Genomic DNA, 24997 nt, shown 5'->3' with positions numbered 1-24997 from the left:
TCAACATTTTATTTTATTTTTTCACTTGAGGGGTTACCGTTTATTATTTCGGGTAGAGGGGAGCCTACTGTTATGAAAGTGGCAATCAATTTCTCACCTCCTGCTGTGAAACACAGATGAAGGGCAGGAGTTTGTGATAGACAAGTTGAGCTTTAACCTCCCGGCCCTGTGAGGACCTCTCGTACCTTTGCATTTTGTGCAATTAGCACTCCTTTTTAATGACGTTGTCGATTGAACCAAAAAACAACAACAAAAAAAAACATTTCCCACTAATGGCTGAACTCAAGATGACACACACTGAGAATGAAGCACTCCCTTTTTTTTTTCTTCTGTCAGAACAATCTGGTGAACTCTAATTAACAAGGACTCAGGCAAAAGAAGTGAAGCGGGGCCAGCAGGCCCGGCCGGCGGAGTCCCCAAACAAAAAAGTGGAACACAGAGGATCAGTGTGTCTGGTGTGGTCTGATCCACGTTGGCCTCAGAGGGATGGGGAATCCCACACTGGGTCATGTTGGTGGTTTGGTTTAATGGCTTACTTTGGCGTGTTGTTCGTTTGTAACATGAAGCTCGGGTCAGAGAAGATGTTGCGGCAGGCTTCGTTTCACGAGAATTGAAAAATTGAATTGAAAAAAATGTGTTCGATTTTTGCCTGTTTAACTAACAACTCAACATGGACCAAAAAATGTAATTTTCTCATGTAGCAGTGTAGAAATAGTAAATTCACTTCGCAACTAGCTAGAGCTACACTACACTCGATGGGAACATTTACACCAAAGTTATTATAGTTAAAGAAAACTAGCAAAATAACCAAATACAATTAAATAAAACAAACATATTTTTTAACCAAATAAAATGAAAAGTAGGAGTACTTAAAAAAATCTATTAATTTCATACATGTGTTTTTGAAGACCCATTAAAAAAAAAAATCTATAATATATTAGAACTGTCAAAGTTAAAGCGTTAACTGATTAATTAATCACAAGAAATTATCGCATTAATCGTGAATGAATGCAGATTAATCACACTATTAATTTTGACCACAGATTATACTTTAGCGTGACAGCTGATGGCTAAATTTCAGGTAGCACAGGTTGTTTGGGCAATAAACATAATTACATGCATTAAAGTAAAGCATTTAATAAATGTTTGCGTATCACCTTTAGAATATTTGTTCATGTCAAAATATCGGGGTCACCACCCCCCCCATTTTTAATTATGAAAGTAATTAACTGATTAGAAAAAGAGAATGAGCGTGTGCAGTGGATCAAAAATGTGGAAGACGTCCTCATAACATTAAATGTCAAAATAATTAACCGATTTTTGGCGGGGAAAAAATGTTGATAAAAAAAACAAACCTTTTTTATTAAGCGATTAATCGTGATTAATCACAATTCTAAAATGTGATTAATCTGTTTAAAAAATTTAATCGTTTGACAGCTCTAATATATATATATATATATATATAAACTTCAGCCAGCCGCCTGTTTTTTGTCATCTGAGATGAGTAAATACTTGATCTGCAACAGTTCCCCATTTTCTGGCAGCGTCCCAAAACCCCAAGCTACATTCCAGTTTTTGACAACATTCCAGAATCACAACAGATTTCAAACATGACATGTCTCTGCTGTTTAGAGGTCTAATTCCTCCATCTGATTGTTGATGGTTCAAAGTAAAAATATATATATAAAAAAAAAAACGCGTTATTAGAGATGATTATGTACAGCTCGTTCAAAGCGCCACTGAAAAGCTCCCTCATAGTTACCTGGGTTGAAAAGGACTATCGCTCGAAGGCACCCCAGTTCTGTCTTATCCATCTGCATATCCCGCATCTTAGACACCAGCTCTGTGAGAACTCTGCACCCAAAGACACAAAAAGGTGGAGATAACATGATATACATTGTGATTGACATAAAACTAATTTCCTAATCATCAATGCTGCTGTCAGCTCTTGTCAGACCTTTACTTGATTTTAGTACAAGCTTTCCATAATAGGAAAGTCACAGAGCTAACGTTCAGTCGCTGGAAACTCTTCGCCCTTCTCCGACAAAGTCGCACCCTCTTCATTCCGTCTCTCTCGATTGTCACTCTAAACTCATTGTAATTCAATTTGCTACGAAGGAAGAAAAAAAAAAAGACTGGGGTGTTTATGATAATCTGTCTCATTTAAATGAGGAAGACAGCGAGAGGGAACGGGAGAGCTTTAGATAAATAAACATTATCAGCTCTGTGTATCTTAACGCACGCCACACTTGTTACGGAGATGTAATATATCCTGAGGCTGTGACAGCAGATTGCACAGAGACTGGCAAAGATATTGACAGATGACTCCAACATTGCTATTAATTCCCCTGCCAGTTTAATCTCTTGTTCAAGGGATGATACTAACCGGCAGAGCAACAGACACTCATGGGCCACTCACAGAACCAAATTCCGAGACAAGAGGTGTAAAAAATACTGTTTACAAATGATGATCTGCTTTGATCTCTTCTATCTTTTATTTTTTCTCTCTCTCTAAATTAGATATTATAATATGTTAATGCAGGGTGCCATTGCAAACGGAGTTTCCATCAAAACAGAGCATTATTTTCTTATTTTTGTTAGACAATTGATCATAATATTTTATTTTTAACGGCTTGAGACATGGGTGGGTCTATTTGGCACGACTCCTGATTGGTTTCACTCATACCTGTCAGAATAGATTTTTTTGTCAGTTTAGGTAACGTTTGATATTGAATAAGGTGTTCCGCAGGGCAGCATTCTTGGTCCTGTTCTTTTTTCTTTGAATATGCTTCCTTTAGGCAACAAAATCCGTCAACATAACATTAATTTAACATTCAAATGGATTGATTCTCTATAGTATATATATTTTAATGTGTATTGTATTGGAATGTATTTTCATGTATTTGTTTTATATCATGTCTTTTAACTTGCTTGTTAAGTGTGTTGGGTTGCATGTCAGCATAAATAATGATAGGCTATATAAAAAACATTTATAATAATAATGATAATAATAATTATTAACTCATTCACTCCCATCCATTTTCACTGAAGCAACCCCCTTCGCTCCCGATTTTGCAAGGCCCACAGAATATTGTGTTCTATTGCTATAAAAACCTGGAACCTACCTAACAAAAGATTAGAGTCTCTTCTTTCATCAGGAAAAAACGTATATTTCTATCTGTTTCCGTTTTGCAGCAATTAGCATAAGAATATAGCTAAGTTTCATCGTTATTCACAAATCTGTCTAAAACTGCGGGGAAAACAGCTTGTTGCAACATGGCCCTGGTTGATCTCTTATACTCTGCTGCCACTTGCTGGCCGTTTTTGTAATTACTATCATTGCTTCACCTGTTCTCTGCACTTAGGAGGCTGCATCAAAGCCTTCTGTATGCTCTAGCATAAAAACAAACACACAAACGTATAAATACGTCTTTGTGACTGGCAATATTTAAAATAGAACGTATTTATATGTTTTGGGGTCGCAAATGAGTTAAAATTATCGGTGTAAATGTTTAACACAGCTTTTACATTGGATCTTATTAGACTGTGCCGGGTTACCTAATGTCATGAAAGAAATGAAAGCAGCGTGTCGCCGCATTTAAGAAACGGCAAGATGCAAATACTTTTCAGCATAAATCATCGAAAAACACTGCAACAGATGCTGCAGCCGCCTGTGAGATATTAGCCTGTGACAATTTGTTGACCTGAAATATCAACAGAAGTCACCAGGGGGGTTCCTTCACTGGCCGTGGCTTTTTTTCTTTTTCTTTTTTTTCTTTTTCTCATGCCCTTCACTGTTTGGCATATGTAATTCTTCTAACATGCTGTGAACTAGAAATAGTTTTTGATTGTTTAGTGTTTTAGGTTAATATGTTGTGAGATAAGTAAGCTAAATTAACAAAGTAATTCAAACAATGCAAATCATTAAAAAAAAAGAAACATGTGACAATAACATGACAGTGGAGCCTCTAATGTAAAATCTAAAAGTCATAAAACACTATCTTAACGTCATAGATGATAGGCAAGATAATAAAAGAAAAATGAGTGGCTTTGCATATACATTGAAAACATTTCCTTATTAATTTTCTGCTATAATTAGACCTAAGCAATGTGTGTGTGTGTTTTTTTCCAAGAAAACAAACAAACAATTTCAGTAATTAATGTTCTCCCGCGCTTACGGGAAAAGCAAATGACAATCTCATTATTCAAAACAAATATAGTTCCCCCCCATACCCCCTTCCGCAATTTGCTTTATGAATTTTTTCTTCCATCCACCATCTTAGCGTAGAAATACATTATTTTTCATAAATGTATGTTTTTTTTCTTTGCATATAAAATGCATGACAAACATTGCAACAATGACAATAATAGAACATGTATTATTTGTATATGTAAATGTAAATAGTTTTTTTTAAATTAGCTATTTATAAGATGTGTCACGGTGTGCTTTTTATCAGTTTGTCTTTCTCTCCTCTGCTTAAGGGAGCAAGATGAGATATTGTAAACACAGATGCCTTTTTGCTCTGATTCATGTTCACTATCCTTACGAGAAAATAAAAAGTGCCAGCGGATACTGGTTAGCCCCAAGGACAACATGAGTAGCCCACGGGTTTGTTCTAATAATAGTTCACTAGAGATGAGACAGTGTGAATTACTAAGATACTGCAAACACAGTTGCCTTTTTGCTCTGATTCAGGTGCACTGTCCTTAAAAAAAACTGCCAGCAGATACTAGTCAGTAGTCAGCTCTAAGGACAACATGAGTAGCCCACGGGTCTGTTCTAGTAATAGTTCACTAGTGATAGGACACTGTGAGTTACTAAGATACTGCAAACACAGTTTCCTTTTTGCTCTGATTCATGTGCACTGCCCCCCCCCCCAAAAAAAATGCACCAATGGGTACTAGTTAGCCCCACGGACAACATAAGTAACTTTTTTATTTTATTTTATTTTTTACATTCAATATTGTGATGCACATCAAAAACAGGCAGGTGAAATAAGCTTCAAAACCCCCACAGACCTGTCAAAGATGGCTCCCACGCCCGCACTGTGGGCGCTGTTGCGGTGGACGTGCAGCCCGGTTGCCAGCAGAATCCCGTCCTTAACGGCTATCGAGCGGTGCGAAAATGACGCAATGAGGAGTTCGTTCCAACCTGTGGCGAAAATGGTGAGAGGGATTGAGGAAAAGTGCAAAGTAGTGGGAGAAAACAGGCAAATCCCGGTACAAAAGTTCACAGTGCTTTCAGGCTAAATGAAAGTGACAACAAAGGGCGGGTGTGGGGGGAGAACCGCAATGATTCAATTAAGCTGCGTGGTGAAAGCGCTCAGGGTTCTCAAGAACCGGCATCGGGTTATTACTAAGACATTGGATTCATACTTTCTGAAGAGACAGGCGTGTAAAAGGGATGAACTGTGGCTGCCAACACGATAAAGACAACAGGCTTGATGTGCCAAAGCAGGGGCTTGACACCAAGAGCACCAAAGACACAAGACGCTGATCTGTGAGTGACAGGGCTCCTTTAACAGTTCTGCCTGGCAACACTCGCCTCCTCTCCCCAGAGTTGAGTTCGGTACGAGAGGAACCGGGTTTCTTTTATCTGTGATACAGCAGAACTAAAGCGGTTATTTATAGAAAACCTGAGAGCTGAGAGGAGACGAGCTCTCTGGAATAATGTCTCTCTCGATCTCTCTGCTTGGCTGAAGTCTCTCCATCACTTGTGTGTGCACAGCATAAAGACTGATGGGAGGATGTGTTTTGATTTCGGGGGTGTGTAATAGCATTTCTTTTCCTCAAGGTGGATTAGGAATATAATGGTGTAATTTGGAGCGACAGGCAGCCAACAGGGGCAATGTGTTGGGAGACCCTGAAAGACCCTCCTGCGTGTGATGTTGGTGAATGGAGAAGAAGTGACAGACAAGTCACACTGTTTTAAATCCCTACTTGTATGATCATGAGCGTCTACACACATATCAGAAAGACACAATTCTCTTTGCCTCTTGTTCTAGTCACAGGACACTGAGAGCAACACGTGGCTCCGAACAGTGTGAGAATGGAGAGTGTTTTTAAAAATGCAAAACACCACATCTTGGTGGACCAATTAGTCGGCGACAAATTTACTATAAAATTATATATGCACCCGTGTATAATACAGGTGCGTGTATAATTTCTCTATAACTTGTGTAAAATACTGTAATACTATAGCGTATATTTTCATTCAAAGTATTTTCAAAATAGAGTTAGACCGAAAGATTTTTCAGGGCCGATAATGATACCAATGTCAAGGAGGTTTATTCGCAGTCGATATTAATTTTCATGTTAGCGTAAAAAACTAACTTTTTTTTAAAATGTCTTTAAAACACAATTAATGAACAACTTTTCAGATTTTTCTTAGACAATAGCCAGCTTTGTTTTACAATTCTAACACAAAGTCCAAGGAGTTGCCAAGGTCATCAGCATGTCTTAAAAAGCTAAATAAAAACTTGAGCAAATGCCTCACTATAGTTTTCTGCAGTGAACAGTTTTCCAAAACTTCAAAATATCTGAAATGTATCATTTCCATGTACGCATTTTTATTTATTATTTCAAGCAAAAACAGATGGTGCAGAGAGTTTCCTTGGGTTAGCAGCATCTCTTATAAAGTTAACAGAAAATTAAATAGTCCTCTGAATAGTTTCCAGTTTTCAATTAATATAGTATCAGTCGTCAGATTTGTTTAAATAACACTGATGCCGATATTTGTCAAAATGCTGAATATCAAGACCCATAATTGGCCTGGCTAATAATTGGTCTGTCTTTATGTTAAAATAATGTTTTCAAAAATCTTGTTCTTGCGCGCTAAACACTTTAGATTTTTAGCGAACAATTTCTTTCCTTTTACTTTGCTTTTATGATTTTTTTCCTGTTTTTAAATGGTATTAACATATTGAGTTAGGTTGTATATGAAATGCGCTATAAATAAGTGATATTATTATTATTATTATTTTTAACAACTCCTAGGTGCTGACTGCCTAGGTACTGGTAAATGTCTAAACAATGTGAATATTTCTAATTTCTTATTAAGCACTCTGTAACACTTTTTTTTTTTGCAAAACAAAGAAAAGAAAGAATCCATAGGATTTTACAGGAATTGGCAACATATTTACTATGTGAAGTGGGATTCAAGCAGCAATGATATATTTGGCTTACGTGGAGAAAATACAGTATATACTATGACAAAAGTAGCTGAACGCCAGGCCATGAAAATGACTGGCTCTTGGAATACTTTCAAAAAGATATACAGTATATCTGTACAATTTTTCCATGCATCCAGAAGAACATTTGTGAGGTTGGAGCAGGGGATGGCAGTGATGTAGAACGTTTGGAGTTGAGGGCTGTGGTCTGTGGGACAGTTCAAAATTTCCCCACCAAACGCATCCAGCTGTAGCCTTTAAAACATGGCAGATAAACTAAATGTGGCAAGATGTCAATCAGAAATAATCACAACTGAAGAACTTGCCTCCAACGTTTTTTTGTTTTTTTAAACTTTAGACAACACTACCCCACGTACAGGGCTTTTTTGTTGTTGGGTAAATTAAATAAGACAGTGGATTCCGTGATCGAAACAAACATTTTTCTTATGAATCTCGTACTTCTCAAGACTTCCTGCGGAAGGTTTCTGTGGTTAAAATGAATCATATACTGTAGATTCAACTTGAACTCTCATTGATGAAAAATATGGGTCGTAAGACTTCATCCATTAAGTATCTATGAATTAGAGAAATTATATTCTGTCTTCATTTCAAGTCTCATAATAATATTTTTTATTGTGTTGATTTTTAACAGACCTGCTCGTAGAAGGATGACCTGGTCGTCGAGCGGCAGTTCAGAGAAGTGAGGAATCCTCTTGGCCCACTCGACTAACGTAAAGAGCTGTTTGTCTGCGGCTTGACAGATATTTGTCACCGGGTCGTTGGGCTGCAAAGAAGGAAAGGCAGAAGAACCTGAGTTAGTTATTTGATTTAAAAAAAATAGTTTTTGGATTAAAAAGCTTTTACATACTTGTGTATTACAATTACATAAACATACAAAATAAACCTGGGAATGATTGTTTTCTTTAAAATATACGGGCAGCTGGTGGTCCAATACATTTGTTGAGCACTATCTCTATATGAACACTGCAGAAAAAAAATACTTTCACTAAGCAGACTTCTTTTTTTGTGGCTCTTTCAGCAGACACAAAGCAGCTGTTTGGATCGCTGGTAGAGCTCAAGAGGCCCAAGCTGACATTTCACAACAGCTTTAATGTGACTTCATCTCCAGATTGGTCATGGCTCCACCGTTTCTATACATCCTTTACATATTGTTAATGTCACCATTTTAGTGGTAGAAAATTTGATATAGACAGAAGATAAAAGCAGGCAGTTCTTGGAATTGGGGCGGAAAAAGGTCGCCTTGTCCATCTCGCTGGCAAAATAGGAACACAGGCTAGTTTCTATGTGGAAAAAAAAGTGTGCATGAATCAAGCAGGAAAAGTAATCTATTGATTTCCCTTCATTAGAGCCACTCAAGCTATGAGGGCAGATGAGCGTAAAAGCTTTGAGAAATGATCACGCAGATGAAGGCAGCAATATTTTTCCAAGTATGCTATGTAAGACACTGAGTAGGCTTTTATAAAGCCTTTTTTTTCACTTTGGCAGTGCAATGACGAAATGCGATTCATGAAAAATCATGGAGAATGATCGGCTGTAAAAAAAAAGTTGTATTGTACATCCCTCATAAAAACAATACAATTTACTGATTAACATAAAGAAAAGACCAGCCATGCTTAAACATGAACACAACTAAGGTTAGCATGTGCCAGTTTCTTACATAGGGAAATGTATTGCCCGCCGCTGCACTTTTGGAACAAACATATTGGGACACGGAGTCATAAAATGTGGGGAATAAAATGTGGAAAATAAAGTTATGTTCAGAATTTACTGGATCATGACTGTTTTTATGATTTGCACAGTGGATTTAAAAACATGCGGTTTTGATTTAAGAAGTTTAAAAAATGTGTTCTACAATTAATTAGGTCATTTTATGTACTTAACTTTTTGCAACATTCTGAAAGTCCAGAAATGTCTTGTGACGGTGAAGAATTACGACTTAGCGGAAACTACGGGGCCAACTAACAATTACACCTATATGATTTACAGAAGTGGCAGGGTCAATGAATTCCATTCCAATCACTTGTCAACAGTTGGAACACACTTTCGTTATCGTCAATCTGTCAGTATTTCAAGCCGAACCAAACTGTAATTGTTAATCCATCATTCCTCCGTGAAATGGGGTGTCTGTCAATGTTTCTGTCATTTCTTGTTCATCAGCAAGATGGACATTCTATCAATATTTCCGTCATTTAAGCGCATATTCCGTCATTGACGGAATGCCCAGATTTGTTAGTACTGACCCGGCTATTGACGATAACATACATTGACGGACAAAAACCCACTTCAGACAATGCTTAGCTAAAAATGTTTTGAAGTTTCCGATTGATTGTTAATCATCAACAAAATAGGCGTCTTTGAGTGACGGATTGACAAACCTTCCGTCAATAGTCACTCTGATGACTTATTTATGTATACATTATGTTTGGGACTTTCGATCAATTATTAAGTGTTTATTATCTCAACGCATCTGAAGTTTGAAAACCGAGACCTGGAGTGCATGTCGTAAAGTGTCCAAAACCAAATATTCAGAGGCTTTGTTCTTTGTCCCACAGAGAGCGTATTATACAGTGCTGAGATTGTAATGCAGCGCAGACCCGGCTAACTAAAGTGTAAATCCACTCCAATCCCAAACTCCTGTGCCAATCTCTAATGAGTAATCTGCTGCCATCCTAGGAATACAAACACTTGATATGAACCTCCGTAAACAAAGAGTGAGCACACGCTTTTGTGTATAATTTAAATGAGGTAAGTATGCTTAAATTCGAAGTATCCCCGTGTGAACTCGCGTACGAACATAATCGGCAGAACCTCCCCAGTTTCTTTCTCCAAAGCCTGTTGATCGATTCTAAAAGCTTGGAGGATCCAAACTATCAACTGCACCTCTCAAGAGGAGATTAGTTCAGGATGAAGGAGAAAGCGTCCCTCCACTCACGTCCTCCTTTTGTAACACGCAGACCAGAGACATCTCTGTCTGTCCTCCATATTCCCTCCCTTCGGTGTGAAACTCACACTGACTGCTCAGTATCACAGAGATGCAGTGGAAACAAGAAAAAAAAAAGTTAGAGCAGACACAAAGACGACACTCTTGGAAAATGAAAGTAGTGTCGTATTCTTCAGCAGGAGAGTGAATACTGGCAACTCATGAATATTGCAGCATGTGATCTCCTTGGGAGATGTGGACGGTGTAGTTGGGCATGACGGATATCGTGAGACGTTCTTCCTCTCAAAAGCACATCAGTTAATTCATTGCAAAAAGGGCAGACCCAGTCGAAACAAAGAGCAACCACAATGCGTCTTCGCAGTGCAACACAGTTGAACCTCACCTCTTACACAAGTCCCGGAGTTGTCGTTAAACACGGCAAGCCTCATGAATGTTGCATGACTATCTTAGCAGTGTTTACACTGACCCGGTTTCTTTGCCTCTGTTTGTGGAGATGACAGGGGAGTTTTTCCTGCAGCAATCCGCAGGCATCGCATTACTGTAGTCACTGTTCAAATCTCCAGGCAGCATTTAGGATGTTATCTGGTCACAATGGAGCGGCTCATTGAAAGATGAGAGAGGGAAGTCTCAATTTCACTACAATGACTACGTTTACATTAGGGGTGTCAAAATTAGTGCGTTCATTTTGAGTTAATTTACATTTCCTTTAACGCCACAATTTTTTTAAACGCGTGATTAATGACCACCCCTTAATTGGAAAGCCTGTACTGGGAGGATTACAGTTGCAACTCAGCAGACATTTTCCAGGTTAAAATTTAGCAGTAATAAATGTATTAATAATGCATATATGTGCAGAGACTGGGGTAAAGTTGTATTTCACATTTTTAAAAATGTGCAGAATTTCATTACTTCATGTTAAAGATTAGATAGCTCTTAATATGAAAAGAAAAATGCACTGATCTGTCGCCAATGTCTTACAAATGCAATTATGCCATTTAGTGGCAGAAAAATTACCTAAACACAAATCAATATCACATTCGTTTTTACATTACAGTACATCTTTTTAATTTTAACTCAATTTTATGAATTATTATGAATTTACTGCATCAATGACTAAAAGATACAGCCATACTTTTTACTAATATTTTTTTCCACTTTTATGTTAACAAAAGTGTGAAAACTAAGAAAAAAACATTTTATTGTACATTTTATTGTACATTTAGAATGGATATACAATTTGTGATTAATCGTGTTAACTCAAAGTCATGCGATTAATTATGATTTTAATCGCCTGTCATCCCTAGTTTACATACAGTCAATATTCGGGTTAAGGTCGGACATTTTTTCACATCCTGTCCGGTCGTCCAGGGTTGTTTTGTAAATTCATGAAAACATCCACCTTTCATTGTTTTTATGGCACCAGTTAGCATGTGCAACGTCTTGCTACTACAACTGGTAGACCAGACTGCTCCCAAGACAATTGAAAAGGATGTAGGGAGAAAAAAAAGGCAGGTTTTGTGCGCATCTATTATTATTGTTATATATTTTAAAAAGTTTTTCATTATCTTTTTAAAAAAAAAGTAGGTCAGCTTTTTATGTTAGTAAAACCTCACTTCCTGAGTGGTCAAATACGGTGCTGACCTGTGTCGGTGACCCGAAAAACTTTAGCTCACCGGTAGCGCTCTGTGTTTGCAAACCGGAGACGTATGTCATTATTTATTCATTTGTCAAGTAAGACTTTAAAAAAAGAGTTATGTTTCTAGCCACAGATGAGGCACATATTAAAATGCTTATAATGATGGCATCTTTGAGTAAAGCATCTCGAGGCCGAGCGTCCTCTTTTTTTTGTACCGTAACTCAAAATACGGTAGTCCTAGCTACGCAAGTGGCAACGTAAGACGGCCGCCGCGTATACAAGTGGTCCAGACCAAGATTCCTTTTGAATAGAGCATGCACAGAACACAAACCAAAGTTCCGTACAAAGGAGCTACCCCCAGATACGTTTGATCAAATATTTGGAGTAGAAAACGAGTCCTATTCAGGTTCTAAAAATCTGAATAAGGGCATATTCAGGCTTTTGTGCGTGTTAACATGGCCTTTCAAAACCCAAATATTGCCTATACTGTATTCGGGTTTTGAAACGGTTACTGACTGCATGCAACGTAATTTTGCAAGTCCTACCATCGCTCGAGACAAAAAATATGTGAACTTTTATAACGGAAACAAACGTTTAATGCAACTAGCATGGTTGTTCATCCGACCAAGTTTGGGAAAAAATGCCAGGCATGCACGTTCTCCTATTAAAATTTCATCGCCTGAGGAAAAATATTTTCCTTTCAATTTTTCATTATTGTACTCGAACCAGCCAATAAGAGAGTGATAACTAGGAGAAAATTGGATGCTCACACATCAGCATAGAAATGAATTACTCAAGTGCCCCACTTTTTTTTTTGAAACTCCTACGTCAGGAGTAGGGATGAATCATCAGTTAATTATCATTTAAATAACACAACACTTCCTGCCTATATTTCTATGATAATCAACTAAAGCTTGACAGAAACTTGAGCATAGACATTTGAGAAAATGTATCCAGAAGAAAAAACACCTGCAGGATTAAGGTAACTAAAGCCTCCCCTCCATCTTAAGAAGAGGCCTCTCCTTATCTGACTGGGCACACATTACTAACGCATGTTTAACTTCTGTTCTAGGTCACCATGAGATAAACACACTTTATTCAGCTTGGCCAGACCCCAGCCATTAGACGGTGGTGGTGGCCCATTCATGGTTGTGCACTCATGGTTCGGGCCCTGTGATTAATTACAGCACGGGGCAGTGCTTCTCAATGGAGACCTTGCGGGGAGGGCGGTCGAGAGGCAGTGAATGTGACTTGAGAGAAGAGGAGTCCTTGTGGTCAAGACAGCCTGCAAGGCAGTTATTTTGCTAACATCCCAGGTCACAGTTTGGTTAAGTGGACTGTTATCCAAAATTATTATCCCAGAGGTATCTAAGCATGCGTTTTTAAGTACAGCACAGCCTCAAAGGGTTTTTCTTTGTCTTTTGAGAAAAAGCAATATACAGACACATTCAATGAATTAATCATGCTACAATATAATACAGTGGAAACTCAAAATTTGAAGGGCCCCGAGGCTTAAGAATTCAACCCAATTGGCACACTTTTTTTCTACCATCTTATCAAGATGTATTCTATAAGAAGGAGCAGCCTCAACAAGGTATTTAAAGATGAAAAACAATATCAAAGTTACAAGAATGGGACTCGCATTCTAAGCATTAAAGACTCCAGCGTCACTTTTTATTTATTTTTGCTAAGGTAGCGTGTTATATTACCTTTTAACTTTAACTGCATTCACCTCTTTTGTGCACTTGTATGACCATAAAGAATGGCAACATGTTACTTCAAATAGCACGTGCTGTTAATAAAAAATTTATGATGCTATGGTGTAGTTTTACTATATGTACGTGAACAACAGGAGTACTGCAAACTTGATACCTACCTTTTGTATACAGCTGAATTTTGTCACCAAGCTAATGTATTACTTACTTTAAAAAAGCCTTATAAACTGCAAAAAAAAATTCACCACCAATAATAAACTCGTACTTTGCAGCCTGCAGCCAACTAGAGACCAGCTTGTGTGCAGGGTAGCGTCCCCTGCCAAGGTTCTTAACATTAGAGATGCAACAATAACGGCAATATTGCAGTATTAGAATTTGCTTCATTAATTCACCACAAAAAATAATTGACAGATCAATCGATCAACTCTAAAACAGTTAACCCACATGATCAGACCGGCCGATCTCACCATAAAACCGTGATCTGAATACCCCTAGTAATGCAAACTTTCTTCTTACCTTTCTAATAATGTATCAACATTTCTAAAAATAATAATAATAATGTGAATATATCGAATAGCACATGATGTGTTCAAGTCAGTCCAAGCATGAGTTGTACTTCTTTCATGCATCATAAAATGATAACCGTGTAGTTTCACAAATCAAAATGTTACCAGAGGCACACTGGGATAACATACTGTACGGTAAATTCTCATTGGTTTTCGTTCGTTTTATATTGTTTACCGCTGTAGTGCAGTTCTACCGAGTAATCAATCTGACATACATACATACATGTTTCTCCGTTGTTGTGTGACGGAAAAACAACAATGAGCCACAGGAACCCTATGTACCGCCACTGTTGGTGGAAAAAAGCCTAAACACGCTAAGTGAATGAGTGAGTCAGAGTGTCTGAGCTGACACCTTAATGTCAACGCTCATCTCCCAAATGTCTATCTGGCCTCCTAAAATAGCTCCATTTACTCAGATAACAGCCTTCACATCTCCACTTTCACTTCATAGGACATTTCCCTCCCCTGAAGCACACGAATCCCAGATGAAGCCCTCCGCTCTCGCTCTCTCTCTGTCTCTCCCCCACTACCTTCGTCTTCAGCCTCACCTTACCTCCCTCCTTCTCTCTCGCCCTCCTTAGGCTGCTGCACAGCTCCCATGTTTCTCATGCTCCGGCAGAATTCCTGAGAAAGCGGAGACTATGTGGGGATGCTTTCAAGAACAGTCTGCCTGTTGTATTATTCATCACTTTCCGTCTCTACTGTGTCAAAGACAGCCCACATGGCCAGCTGTTGCAGAGGGGATAACGGGGCGAGACTGGCAACGAGGGGAGCTCATACAAGGTGAGCAAGGAGAACGCTCGTGATCATAAGCAGTCCTTGTCAAAGGGACTCTGAAGAGGAGCTGCTCTTACCAGAAGACATTTCAAATTGGTGCGGCTAGTGCTACTCTGACCAAAAGACATTTCAAATCTGTGCGATTTTCAATAATAACATCGAAATATTCTCTATTTAAAGCCAATACGATGTGCAAGAACAATACAAGTGCAGACCTGGCAGTACACAGTAATTGGAAGGAACTCCAATTCCTAATGTGAATTCCAAAAATAGCTTCTCCAGTATATTTATAGAGAAATGTCAGTGCACAAAAACACATACTGCATAATTGTAACTGACAGGCTCCATGACTCCCCAAACATATTTTATGTTTTTATGCAACGGTATCATTCTACAGTAATAATCCTCTTTCTATATAATAATAGTCACAGCAGTAGAAGCCCCGAAAAAAGCAAAAACGAAAAGAAAAGCCCCAAAAAACCTGTACATATAAACATGGGTGTCAAAATTAATTTTGAGTTAATTTAAAGTTAATTTAACACCACTCATTTTTTAACGTGATTAACCGACCCTAACTTGGAAAGCCTGTAGTCCAGTCGCAGCAGACACGTAAAAATTTAGCAGTTTAATTTAATATAATATTGATTAATAATAATGCATATATTTGTGGAGACTAGGGTCAAGTTGTATTTCACAAAAAAAAAAAAAAAGTGCAGAATTTCACAAGTTACTTCATGTTAAAGATTAGATAACTCTTAAAAGGAACCCCGGCTGTAATGACAAGTTTGCTTTATATTATTTATTTGGTTGTTACTAGCATAACTATGAGATTCATTTTTCAAGAATCATTTTCAGTTTAATACATGTTGTAGAAACTTTATTTGGACGTACGCCGCCATTGTTATTTAAGTCGCAACGCATTCAATGCGTAGTGATGTAGAATGGCGGCTGGCTCTCTGCCGCAAGGTAAGTCTCCGTAGCGTTCCTAACGGGACGATCAAAACTCTTGAATGCGTCTGGTGAATGACGAGGGCACAGTGTGGGGCAGGGTGACTCTCCCGATCGCATGTTGTTAATTTAGGAATGCTACAAGGCTTAACTTGCTTTCTTTTAAGGCGTTTCACATTGCTCGGCAGAGAGCGAGACGCCATTCTACGTCACTACGCACTGAATGTCTTACCACGTAAATAACAATGTACGTCCAAATAAAAATTGTACAACATTTAATAAACTGAAAATGATTTTTGAAAAATGAATCTCAATGCCATCTAGTGGCATAAAAATGACATCAACACAAATCAATATCACACTTGTTTTTTACAGTACATCTTTTACATTTTAACTCAAGTTTTTGAATTATCATGAAATTACTGTATCAATGACTAAAAGATGCAGCCATATTTCTATTAGTTTAACTTTTCCCCCCACTTTTATGTTAACAAGAGTATGAAAGCTTGCAAAAAATGTTTATTCTACATTTAAAACCGATTTTGATTTTGAATAGATACATTTTGCGATTAATTGTGAGTTAACAATTGAAGTCATGCAATTAATTACGATTACAATTTTTAATCGTCTGACACCCCGAATAAACATCAACTAAAAGCTCCACCAAACAGTTACAAATGAGTTCCCTGTGAACATTGGTATGGTTTCATAGTATGTGATATGGAGAAAAAATATGATTTGCTATGCATACCACCACAATTAAAACAAACAAAAGCCAACTCACTGAATTGGATGGAACCCCGAGGTTGGTGTCGATGTAGGTTTCGGTTTTGGGTTCAACCGCCTGCTCGGCTTCCAGTATCTTCTCCACGGGCATGTCCTCATTGGCGCAGCTGGTCGACTCCACCTCATTCTCATTCTTTTCCTTGGCTCGCTGGCGCTCCTCCTGAACGGCTGCATGTAATAAAACTGGTTCCGGTCACTACTGCTGTTTATTATTTAAGATATACATACAGTATATAAGATATTCATTTAGCATTTATCCACCAAATCCCGAATTCATTCGAAAGGGTTACTAATTGTACTTTTGCCGAAAAACACGTTATAGTTAAAAAAATATGAAGCATCCAATTTGGTCATAATGGTAAATGAAGTGTGTTTACAGTACATTTATCTGCATAAAGCACTTTTACAAGCCTCATATTTACTTTTTTGAAAACATTGTGTACCAAGACTGTAGACTGAAGACTTCAACCTCAAAGATTCCTCGCCGTACACTGGCCAACGGCAGACCCACAGTGTTTTTTTGTTTGTTTTGCTTTTGGTAGTTTTAAATCTATCCGTGTCAAGTCTGTTGTACTTAGGGTGGCCAGACATCTCGTTTTGACCCGGAGAGTCCCGTTTTGAGCCTTCGATCACGCATCTGTCCTGTCCCGGCGTCCCGTTTTTTTTGCCATCTGTTTATATAAACCCATTAAAAGGGAATCTAAGAGTTAAATAACTTCCTATTTACTTCCAAATTCATGTTTGCATTCTCATTCGCATCTAATCATTAACAGGCCGGAACTAGAATTACTTCCTGCTTCCGTGATTAAGAATCATGGGAAATGTAGTCCTACTGCTGCGGTTGCTGGTCGTCAGAGCCAACGTAAGCTGAGCTTTTCTGGCGGTATGTTTCTAATGGCGCGAGGTAAGCAACACAGCCATGTTCCATGCTGCCGAGACAAAGCAAAAAACGTTGGATTGTCTAGCGCTGGTGAAGTGCCAACCAAGATAGCATTTAGCATTAGCTAAAGTAGTACCTCTGACAAAGATTGACTGGTGATTACATTTGGTGACAATTTATTGTAGAGTTCATTGTCAGCGTAATTGTAGTGTCCCAGTGTTTAATTGTGAAAATCTGGTCACCCTAGTCATACTACTAGCTAGTGCTAAGCTCACCTAGGACGGTTCGTCACTCTGGTCCAACGTCCAAGTTTGCAAACTCCCTTTGTGCTAGGACTGTAACTTAATATTTAAAAATGCGCGGGGTTGGTTGTCAGCGTAATTGTAGCATCCCAGTTTTTAATGGTGAACATCTGGTCACCCTAATCATACCACTAGCAAGCGCTAAGCTAACCTAGGACGGTTTGTCACTCCGGTCCAACGTCCAAGTTTGCAAATTCCCTTTGTGCTAGGACTGTAACTTAATATTTAAAAATGCGTGGAGTTGGTTGTCAGCGTAATTGTAGCATCCCAGTTTTTAATGGTGAACATCTGGTTACCCTAATCATACTACTAGCAAGTGCTAAACTAACCTAGGATGGTTCGTCACTCCGGTCCAACGTCCAAGTTTGCAAACTCTCTTTATGCTAGGACTGTAACTTAATATTTAAAAATGTGCGGAGGGGGGGATGCAGTAAGTTTTTCGTGTTTTACAGCTTTTCACAGCTTCTTGGACTCAATATTACACACAGACTATGTGCAAAAGGCCTTGAGTGTATACAGTATCCCTGAACCCACAACACAAGCAAACACATCCAAGTGAGTTCAGTCATCAATAATTGCTTCAAAACCGTCCAACACTACAGATCTGCATTATTCACGCAGCATTGTGGGAATGCTCAAGGACTTCTCTCTTTTCCTCCCAAAGCAATGTGTTTTTCATGCGATCATCTATGACAAACATCTGGCGCCTTTTATTCACAAATCATTTCTAAACACATAAACAAAGTACAGTCTGTCACTAACGTGTGGTCGCCAAACTGTCTCAGCTTCAGTACAACACAAATCAATGAGGACTTTGTTTTGAACATCCATTTTTTTTCTACATGTCGCACACACTAGCGCATAACTGTAGTGCTTCTGTCATCTGATTGGCTTGGCGAGGAGACACAGGAAATGGTTTGTGTGCTCAGCAGACACCGAGACTCACTGTGGCTAAGGCAAGAAAAACCGCACCTCCACCCTTGAGTGGAGAGAGGAAAAGATGCACAAATGTGTGTGCATGTTTAAAAAAAAAAAGTATAATTAACTTGAATCAAAATACCACATAAAAAAAATTGAGTAGCTATTTTAAAGTTTATCCTTGTGGGTAAATAAAAGGTTTGACACAAAATCATGTTGCATCATTGTGACTTTTAGCAATTTGCACTCAATGTCCACGCACACCTGCAAAAGTGACCTGACGCACAAACGCAACCAACGGTGAGTTTGCAGAACGGTCTGTTTTCATACGTTTCTGCGGTCACGATGAAGGGGGTAGCAGTGGTTGTTTGAGGAGGAGAAGGAAAGGGGCCCCACTTTAGAGGATCTGCTGTCTGGCGGTGGAGGTCAGCCCAAGGGTAAAATACTTGTGTTGGAGTCAGAGAGAGGTGAAGAGGGCTGAAATCATGTTAACTTCACTCTCATCCCTCCTCCTTCTCCTCTCTCCTGACTGCAAGAGTATAAATTTATATAATCCTGTTCGTCTTTCTGCGGATTCACTTAGCCTTTTGGGCTACTACTTGCCTTGTTCTGCAACTACTACCCTCAGGGTGTAGTAGGCGGCTTAGGCAGCACCGTGAGTAAGGCAAGTGACGGTAAATGATAATACCTTGAAAGAGTCCTTCACTGGTGGAGGGGAGGCCAACTAAAGGTCAAGGCAAACTGGTCTTGTATATAGAAAGTGTTTAGTCACACTCTCAGGTACACACACATGCTCTTGGTTAACACCCTTCAACATCTTTAATCATTGCCTCCTGCCCATATGTGTTGCTCACACGGTATATATCTGTATTTGGTAACAGTGGTCACCATAATTTCAAGAGTCATTGGTGCTTTCAATGTGCGAAACAGCTCTGAACAGCGCTGCAGAGAGCGATAATACTTTTAACACTCTCACGAGGTGTTAAAATTCACACCTTCATGTCTAGGAGCACCCCCCCCACCCCAACTCTCCATGGTTTTACAGGAGATCTCGTTTCTGATTTCAATTTGATAAAAGTCACATTTTTGTCAAAAGCCCCACAAACAGAAATTGTTTCAAATGCATGACAGGACAGTAGCAGAAACACGACACGCCACTTGTCCTCCCGCAGGAAGTTCGTTTGAATACACTTCCTTGCAAATGTGAGGCGCTTCACAAATGAAGCAATTCAATTTTCATAATTATGTATTTCAAACACACAATACATGTGTTGTGTGGGTGAAAAGCTGTTCCAAACAATTTCCAAGTTCCTATGAATCAGCAGGGCTGTGACTGCAAAAAGCCAGAGGATGTGTTACAAGAAGAGGTTCACATGCCTCTTTTTCTGTTTTCATATCTCCAATCAACATAACATGCCTCCCTCAGGACAGCCTATTCTCATAAACTTCGTACAGAGTTTCCATATCCAGCACGGCAGGGCTTCTTTGGGTTGCAAAAGCAGAAATCAATATTATCCCAAAAGTATTGCTTGAAGCAGAACATTTTATAGTATATATAATATAGATAATATGATTACTACAAAATGCTTTGCACGTTTTTCAAGAAATAAAAAGATTATTATATAATTTATGACTATTATTGTATATAGTTAAAAAGCAATGTTAACTAGCTAATAGCAGCTGTGTTGAGTTGCGGGGGTTTTGAGTCTGACATTAATATTATTTTGGGATGATGAATTAAAGTAAAGCAAAATTAAATAAGTACTGTTTCACCAGTATTTTAAAAACAAGTTAACCCATCCATCCATCCAGATGATATGACAGTTTGACTATTCCCACTGTTTAATGGTATCAAATGCATATTCGTCGAAGTACGTGTGTAAGTACGTAAGTGTGACTATCCTCAACGGTATGTGCTTTACCTTCTCTCTTCATGCCCATCGCTAAACACTTTTGGTAGCGGCAGTATTGGCACCGGTTCCTCTGGCGTTTGTCAATGACGCAGTTCTTGTTATCGCGGCACGTGTAGGTGAGGTCTTTGCGCACTGTCCTTTTGAAGAAACCTTTGCAGCCCTCACAACTGTATACACCGTAGTGTTTTCCTGAGGAAGGGTAGACAGAAATGTGTGGTTTGTCAATAAACAATCCAACCAACACCAACATGCTACAATGTAACAACAACAAAAAGCAGAGAAAAAAAGAATAATAAAAAAAATAATAATAATATGTTTTATTTAAAAATGTAAAAAAAGCAAAAAAAGGGAACATGTACCAAGAGCTGGCAGTGGGAAAAAGATACAAGCTGAATCGCCCCCCACGGATTTGCGTTGTGTTATGATAAGGAACGGTTGGTTAGGAAATGGTTTCTCCGCTATTCTCAACATCCCTTTTTTGCTATTTATGGTAGATCAACTCAATAAATTCTTCAGCTCAGTCTGATTCTTTGTAAGTCCTCTTCTGGTCAGATAGAAACGATGACAGAGAGCGCCTCCAAGCACAGTTCAATGAAGCATGACTTGATATTAAGGATTTGATTGTTCCCTTTGGTTCCATGTGACAGCAATGCTGTAGGATGGCTTTTGAATGAATTTGATTGGTATTGTGTAGGGCTGAACAAAGTTGCAATGTAATAGAATGCAGTTTTCAAAACGCAAAGGTCATCATGTTGATGGCAGTGAACAAGATCTGGCTGGATACAAAACTTCCGCTTTGAGCGACAGGAACGTTTTAGTTTAAAATGGTTTACAGAACCTTAACTGGAAATTGATAAATGGACTACTTTTTGTATATACTGTATATATCACTATGTCTACAACATATGGTGTCCAAAGCGCTTTACAAAGCCTCACATTCATCCATTCACACACACACACACACACACATTCATACACCAGTGGTGGGCTGCTGCCATGCGGGGTACCGTCAGGCCCACAATCAGAGTTCAGTGTCTTGCTCAAGGACACTTCGACATGGTCCCCAGGGGTGAGGATCGAACCCACAATCTCACAGATGGAGAGTCATGCCGCCCATGTGATATTATATGTTTTCCTTCTTCTTCATGATGCATTATTTTGTTTGGTGTGACACTCTCCGGAGTGACTAATAGTTCGAATAATACAATAGATTATTAAAAAAAAAAATGTTGAGCCCTAATGTTGTGGCAGTGATATTCTAATATTTACCCTCTAAAAATATTAGACTCCTTATGTGGGTTAAGTGACAAAAGTGGTACCCCACCGGTTATTACAGAGATGAGTCAGGCCATAATGTTTATTAGTTACCATATTTTTGTAAACATGCTAGTGAAGGTTGGCTGGGAAAAATGTTACTGGCTAGCAGGGATGGTTTAGTTGCTTTCAGAGCCTTCTTTGGTTGCACCCTTACACTCAAAAGTATTTCTTGCCACTTCTCATGGTTATGAAGAGATTTCAACTTCTTTTCATGTGCTTTTTTCTCAAGAGTTGCTTCTCTTTGACTTTACTACCCTTTAGCCCAAAATTCTCAAGACTGTTCTACCAACTAAATACATACCCCCCCACAGCAGAGCTGCCGGGCTTATTTATTTGTTTAGTTTTTAGTAGGACGGCTGTCTCCCAAGCTTGAGGTTGTGAGTTTGTTCCTACGTTGAGTCACTTTTATTTTTTATTTATTCTAATTATTTTATTTTACTCTCTTCCAAGTGTAAATATTACTCTAAAAGAGTCTATTTGGTCCTTATCTAAATAGAGTCAAACTGACTACAGAATTTACTGTGTAGATTAATTTAACATGCAATATACAATCTGAGATGAATTGCGATGGCTGAATTTGCGTTTTTGAATACCACATCTGAAAGACAGGTGCAAACCGGCATGCAAAGCGGTGCCAGCATAGCACAGGAAAAATGAGCGGCCAACCACAAAATGGAGTCATAACAAATCACCTATGACAAATGTTCTTTCAACCCTCTCCCAAAGCAGTTTTTTCAGGTGTGCTGTGCAGTTTCAAATACACTGTTACGTAGGATGAGTGTGGACATAGCCAATTCACACACATTCAAGGAGATTTAAATAACAAAAAAAAAGCTCTGCTTTTATGCTACCTGGCTTCCCCAAAATTATCGGAGCAATCCTGTAACTGTTTGTTTGTCTTCCACTGACTTCCAATTCCATCACTTTGAAATTCAGTTTGTGCTCGAGATTTTCTCCTAAATTTTCCATGGAGAAAACCATCAAAGCTACCTTAAGTGCAGCCGTCTCTCCTGCATTTACACCTCTTGCCAATGTAGAGTAAGTAAACATGCACCACATCACACCACATCCACTAATTTGGGATCGTCAAGCAGGCCTTTATGTTTTTCCTGCATGTAATTTGACATGCATAATGATACACATCAAGCATGTCATCATTACAGCATCTTACCTGAGGAGCGATCCCCACAGATGGCACAGATGTGTTTGGTGAGCGACAGCGCCGTGCCAGAGGGCTGAGCGGGCACTTTCATCACACCGTTGAGGCCTAGCGGGGGCTTAATGTCCTCCGAGCTGCTGACCGAGTTCATCGGCGAGTTCAGCTGGAACATCAACATACACAAACACACACAGCAACAGGTCACAAAGCAGTCCTGCTGAAAGCAAAACTGATATCAAACACACTTCACATTAAACAGGCCTGTTGGTGGAGCATACAGTGGTAGCTTCGAGTTTGAACGCCTTACAAGTTATGCTATTTGGAGTTCAATAGAAATGTTCACTTTTGAAGTGTAACCACCACCATACGGTACGTGAGCGCTCATGCTAACTAAATAGCAAACTAACAAACTCAAATTATCTAACTAACTAGCTAACAAATGTGAGACGAGAAGAAGTGTATCCACCAAAAGTTAAATTAAATAAGTTGTCTTTTTCCAATGTTATGGCAGTCTGAGAAAAATGTCCATAGCTTTGTAAATGAGCATGAATGTAGGCTCTGATGGTTATTTTTCAGATTTGACCTTCCACAGCCAAATCTCACACATTTCAACCATTGGAACTCTGTTATTTATCCTCAACATGCCCCATTGCTTCAAAAATGATTGACACACAAAATCTACCGGTAGACCATAAAAAAAATCTGGAAGCTTAAATCTTACTTTAAAATTGGCCACCATTTCTCTCTGAAATTGAGCTTTGATAAAAAGTTCTTCTGAAGATGACCCCTCTTTGCCTTTTGCTAAAACTGTGAAGTAAGGTAGGCAAATTATTTTTTTAACTAGCTACACGCTGTTTCAGGAGAGATAAATATTAGGGGAGCATAGAAATTACCCTAAAAAACTAAATGTACTGAATGGAACAGAATACTGCAGCCCACCATTGGCAACATTCCAGGGGGAAAAAAGCATCAATCCTCTGACTAGTGTCAAGCAACGCTATAGAGAAGCATTATGGTGTGGAAGGAAAGGCAAAAATAGTCTGCATTTGGCTTGTATTGTAATGTGTTGTAGTTGCTATACATGTAAAATGTATGCTATGTAAAATACATGTATCTTTTTCACTGCAAAAGATCTATAGGGAACAGTTAAGTCAGAGGTCAACTGTGTGCTTGTAATATTCCTGTGCTTATGGTACTTGATTTATAAAGCAATTTTCCACCTGGCAAGGCCCTCAAAACATTCGACGACCACTCTACCACTGAGCCACGCCGCCCGTTGTAGCATAAATACAATTGTTGAGATTGTATGTATGATTGTATCAACAACTGCCTGTCATACTGACCAAATGGCAAAAAGTATATTCTTGCTAAGAAAATCACCAATATATATTATAATATGCTGGGCTATGACAAAGGACAAGGACACTTGTATTATAAACACACTACTCACAAAAAAATAAAATAAAAAATAAACACACTACGAGTAAAAGGCAGCTTGAAATAGAGTTGGATAATGCTGAGTGCATTGACTTGCTCAGCGGTATCGAACTGTCAACCAAGATAGCATTAAGCATTAGCTAAAGCAATAACACAACCACCAGTCACCAGATTGTCTAGCGATTAAATTTCTTATAAATAGTACCTGGTGAGAATTTATTGTATATTTGATTTTCAGCGAAATTGTAGTGCCCTGGTGTTTAATTTTTAAAATATAGTCACCCTATTCTATGTAGTAATAATACATGAAAAACTGTGTTCACACATTTGACTAGTAATGCATTTATAAACATTATAAACCTGTGGAATGGATATACAGTACATATGAGTCTGTAACACACAGTTCAACTCCAGTCAATAAAAGCACAATTGCAGAAAAAACATAACGATACTGTAAGTAAATATATATAGTTCACAGATACAAGTTATATCGTGAGCTATTTCTAATTTGC

At 38.6% G+C, this 24997-nt stretch overlaps 1 protein-coding gene across 2 annotated transcripts in view; it reads right to left on the bottom strand.

The window, feature by feature from the left end:
* The window catches only part of rxraa (retinoid X receptor, alpha a), a 95032-nt gene that overhangs the window by 6344 nt on the left and 63691 nt on the right, over window positions 1-24997 (bottom strand). The window contains exons 4-9 of one of the 2 annotated variants that reach the window (XM_086096539.1): window positions 23061-23211; window positions 20582-20761; window positions 16558-16742; window positions 7824-7953; window positions 5020-5152; window positions 1763-1854 (exon numbers count right to left, since the gene is read on the bottom strand). In XM_086096539.1, coding sequence (XP_085952665.1) covers window positions 1763-1854; window positions 5020-5152; window positions 7824-7953; window positions 16558-16742; window positions 20582-20761; window positions 23061-23211 — 871 coding nt within the window. The remainder of the gene's footprint in view (window positions 1-1762; window positions 1855-5019; window positions 5153-7823; window positions 7954-16557; window positions 16743-20581; window positions 20762-23060; window positions 23212-24997) is intronic. The other variant, XM_086096540.1, reaches the window with a different exon arrangement.

The sequence above is a fragment of the Leptonotus elevatus genome, chromosome 15, assembly GCF_054856555.1.
Source record: "Leptonotus elevatus isolate MCC_2025b chromosome 15, RoL_Lele_1.0, whole genome shotgun sequence".
Taxonomy (NCBI): domain Eukaryota; kingdom Metazoa; phylum Chordata; class Actinopteri; order Syngnathiformes; family Syngnathidae; genus Leptonotus; species Leptonotus elevatus.
This window is presented reverse-complemented; position numbering and strand designations above follow the sequence as displayed.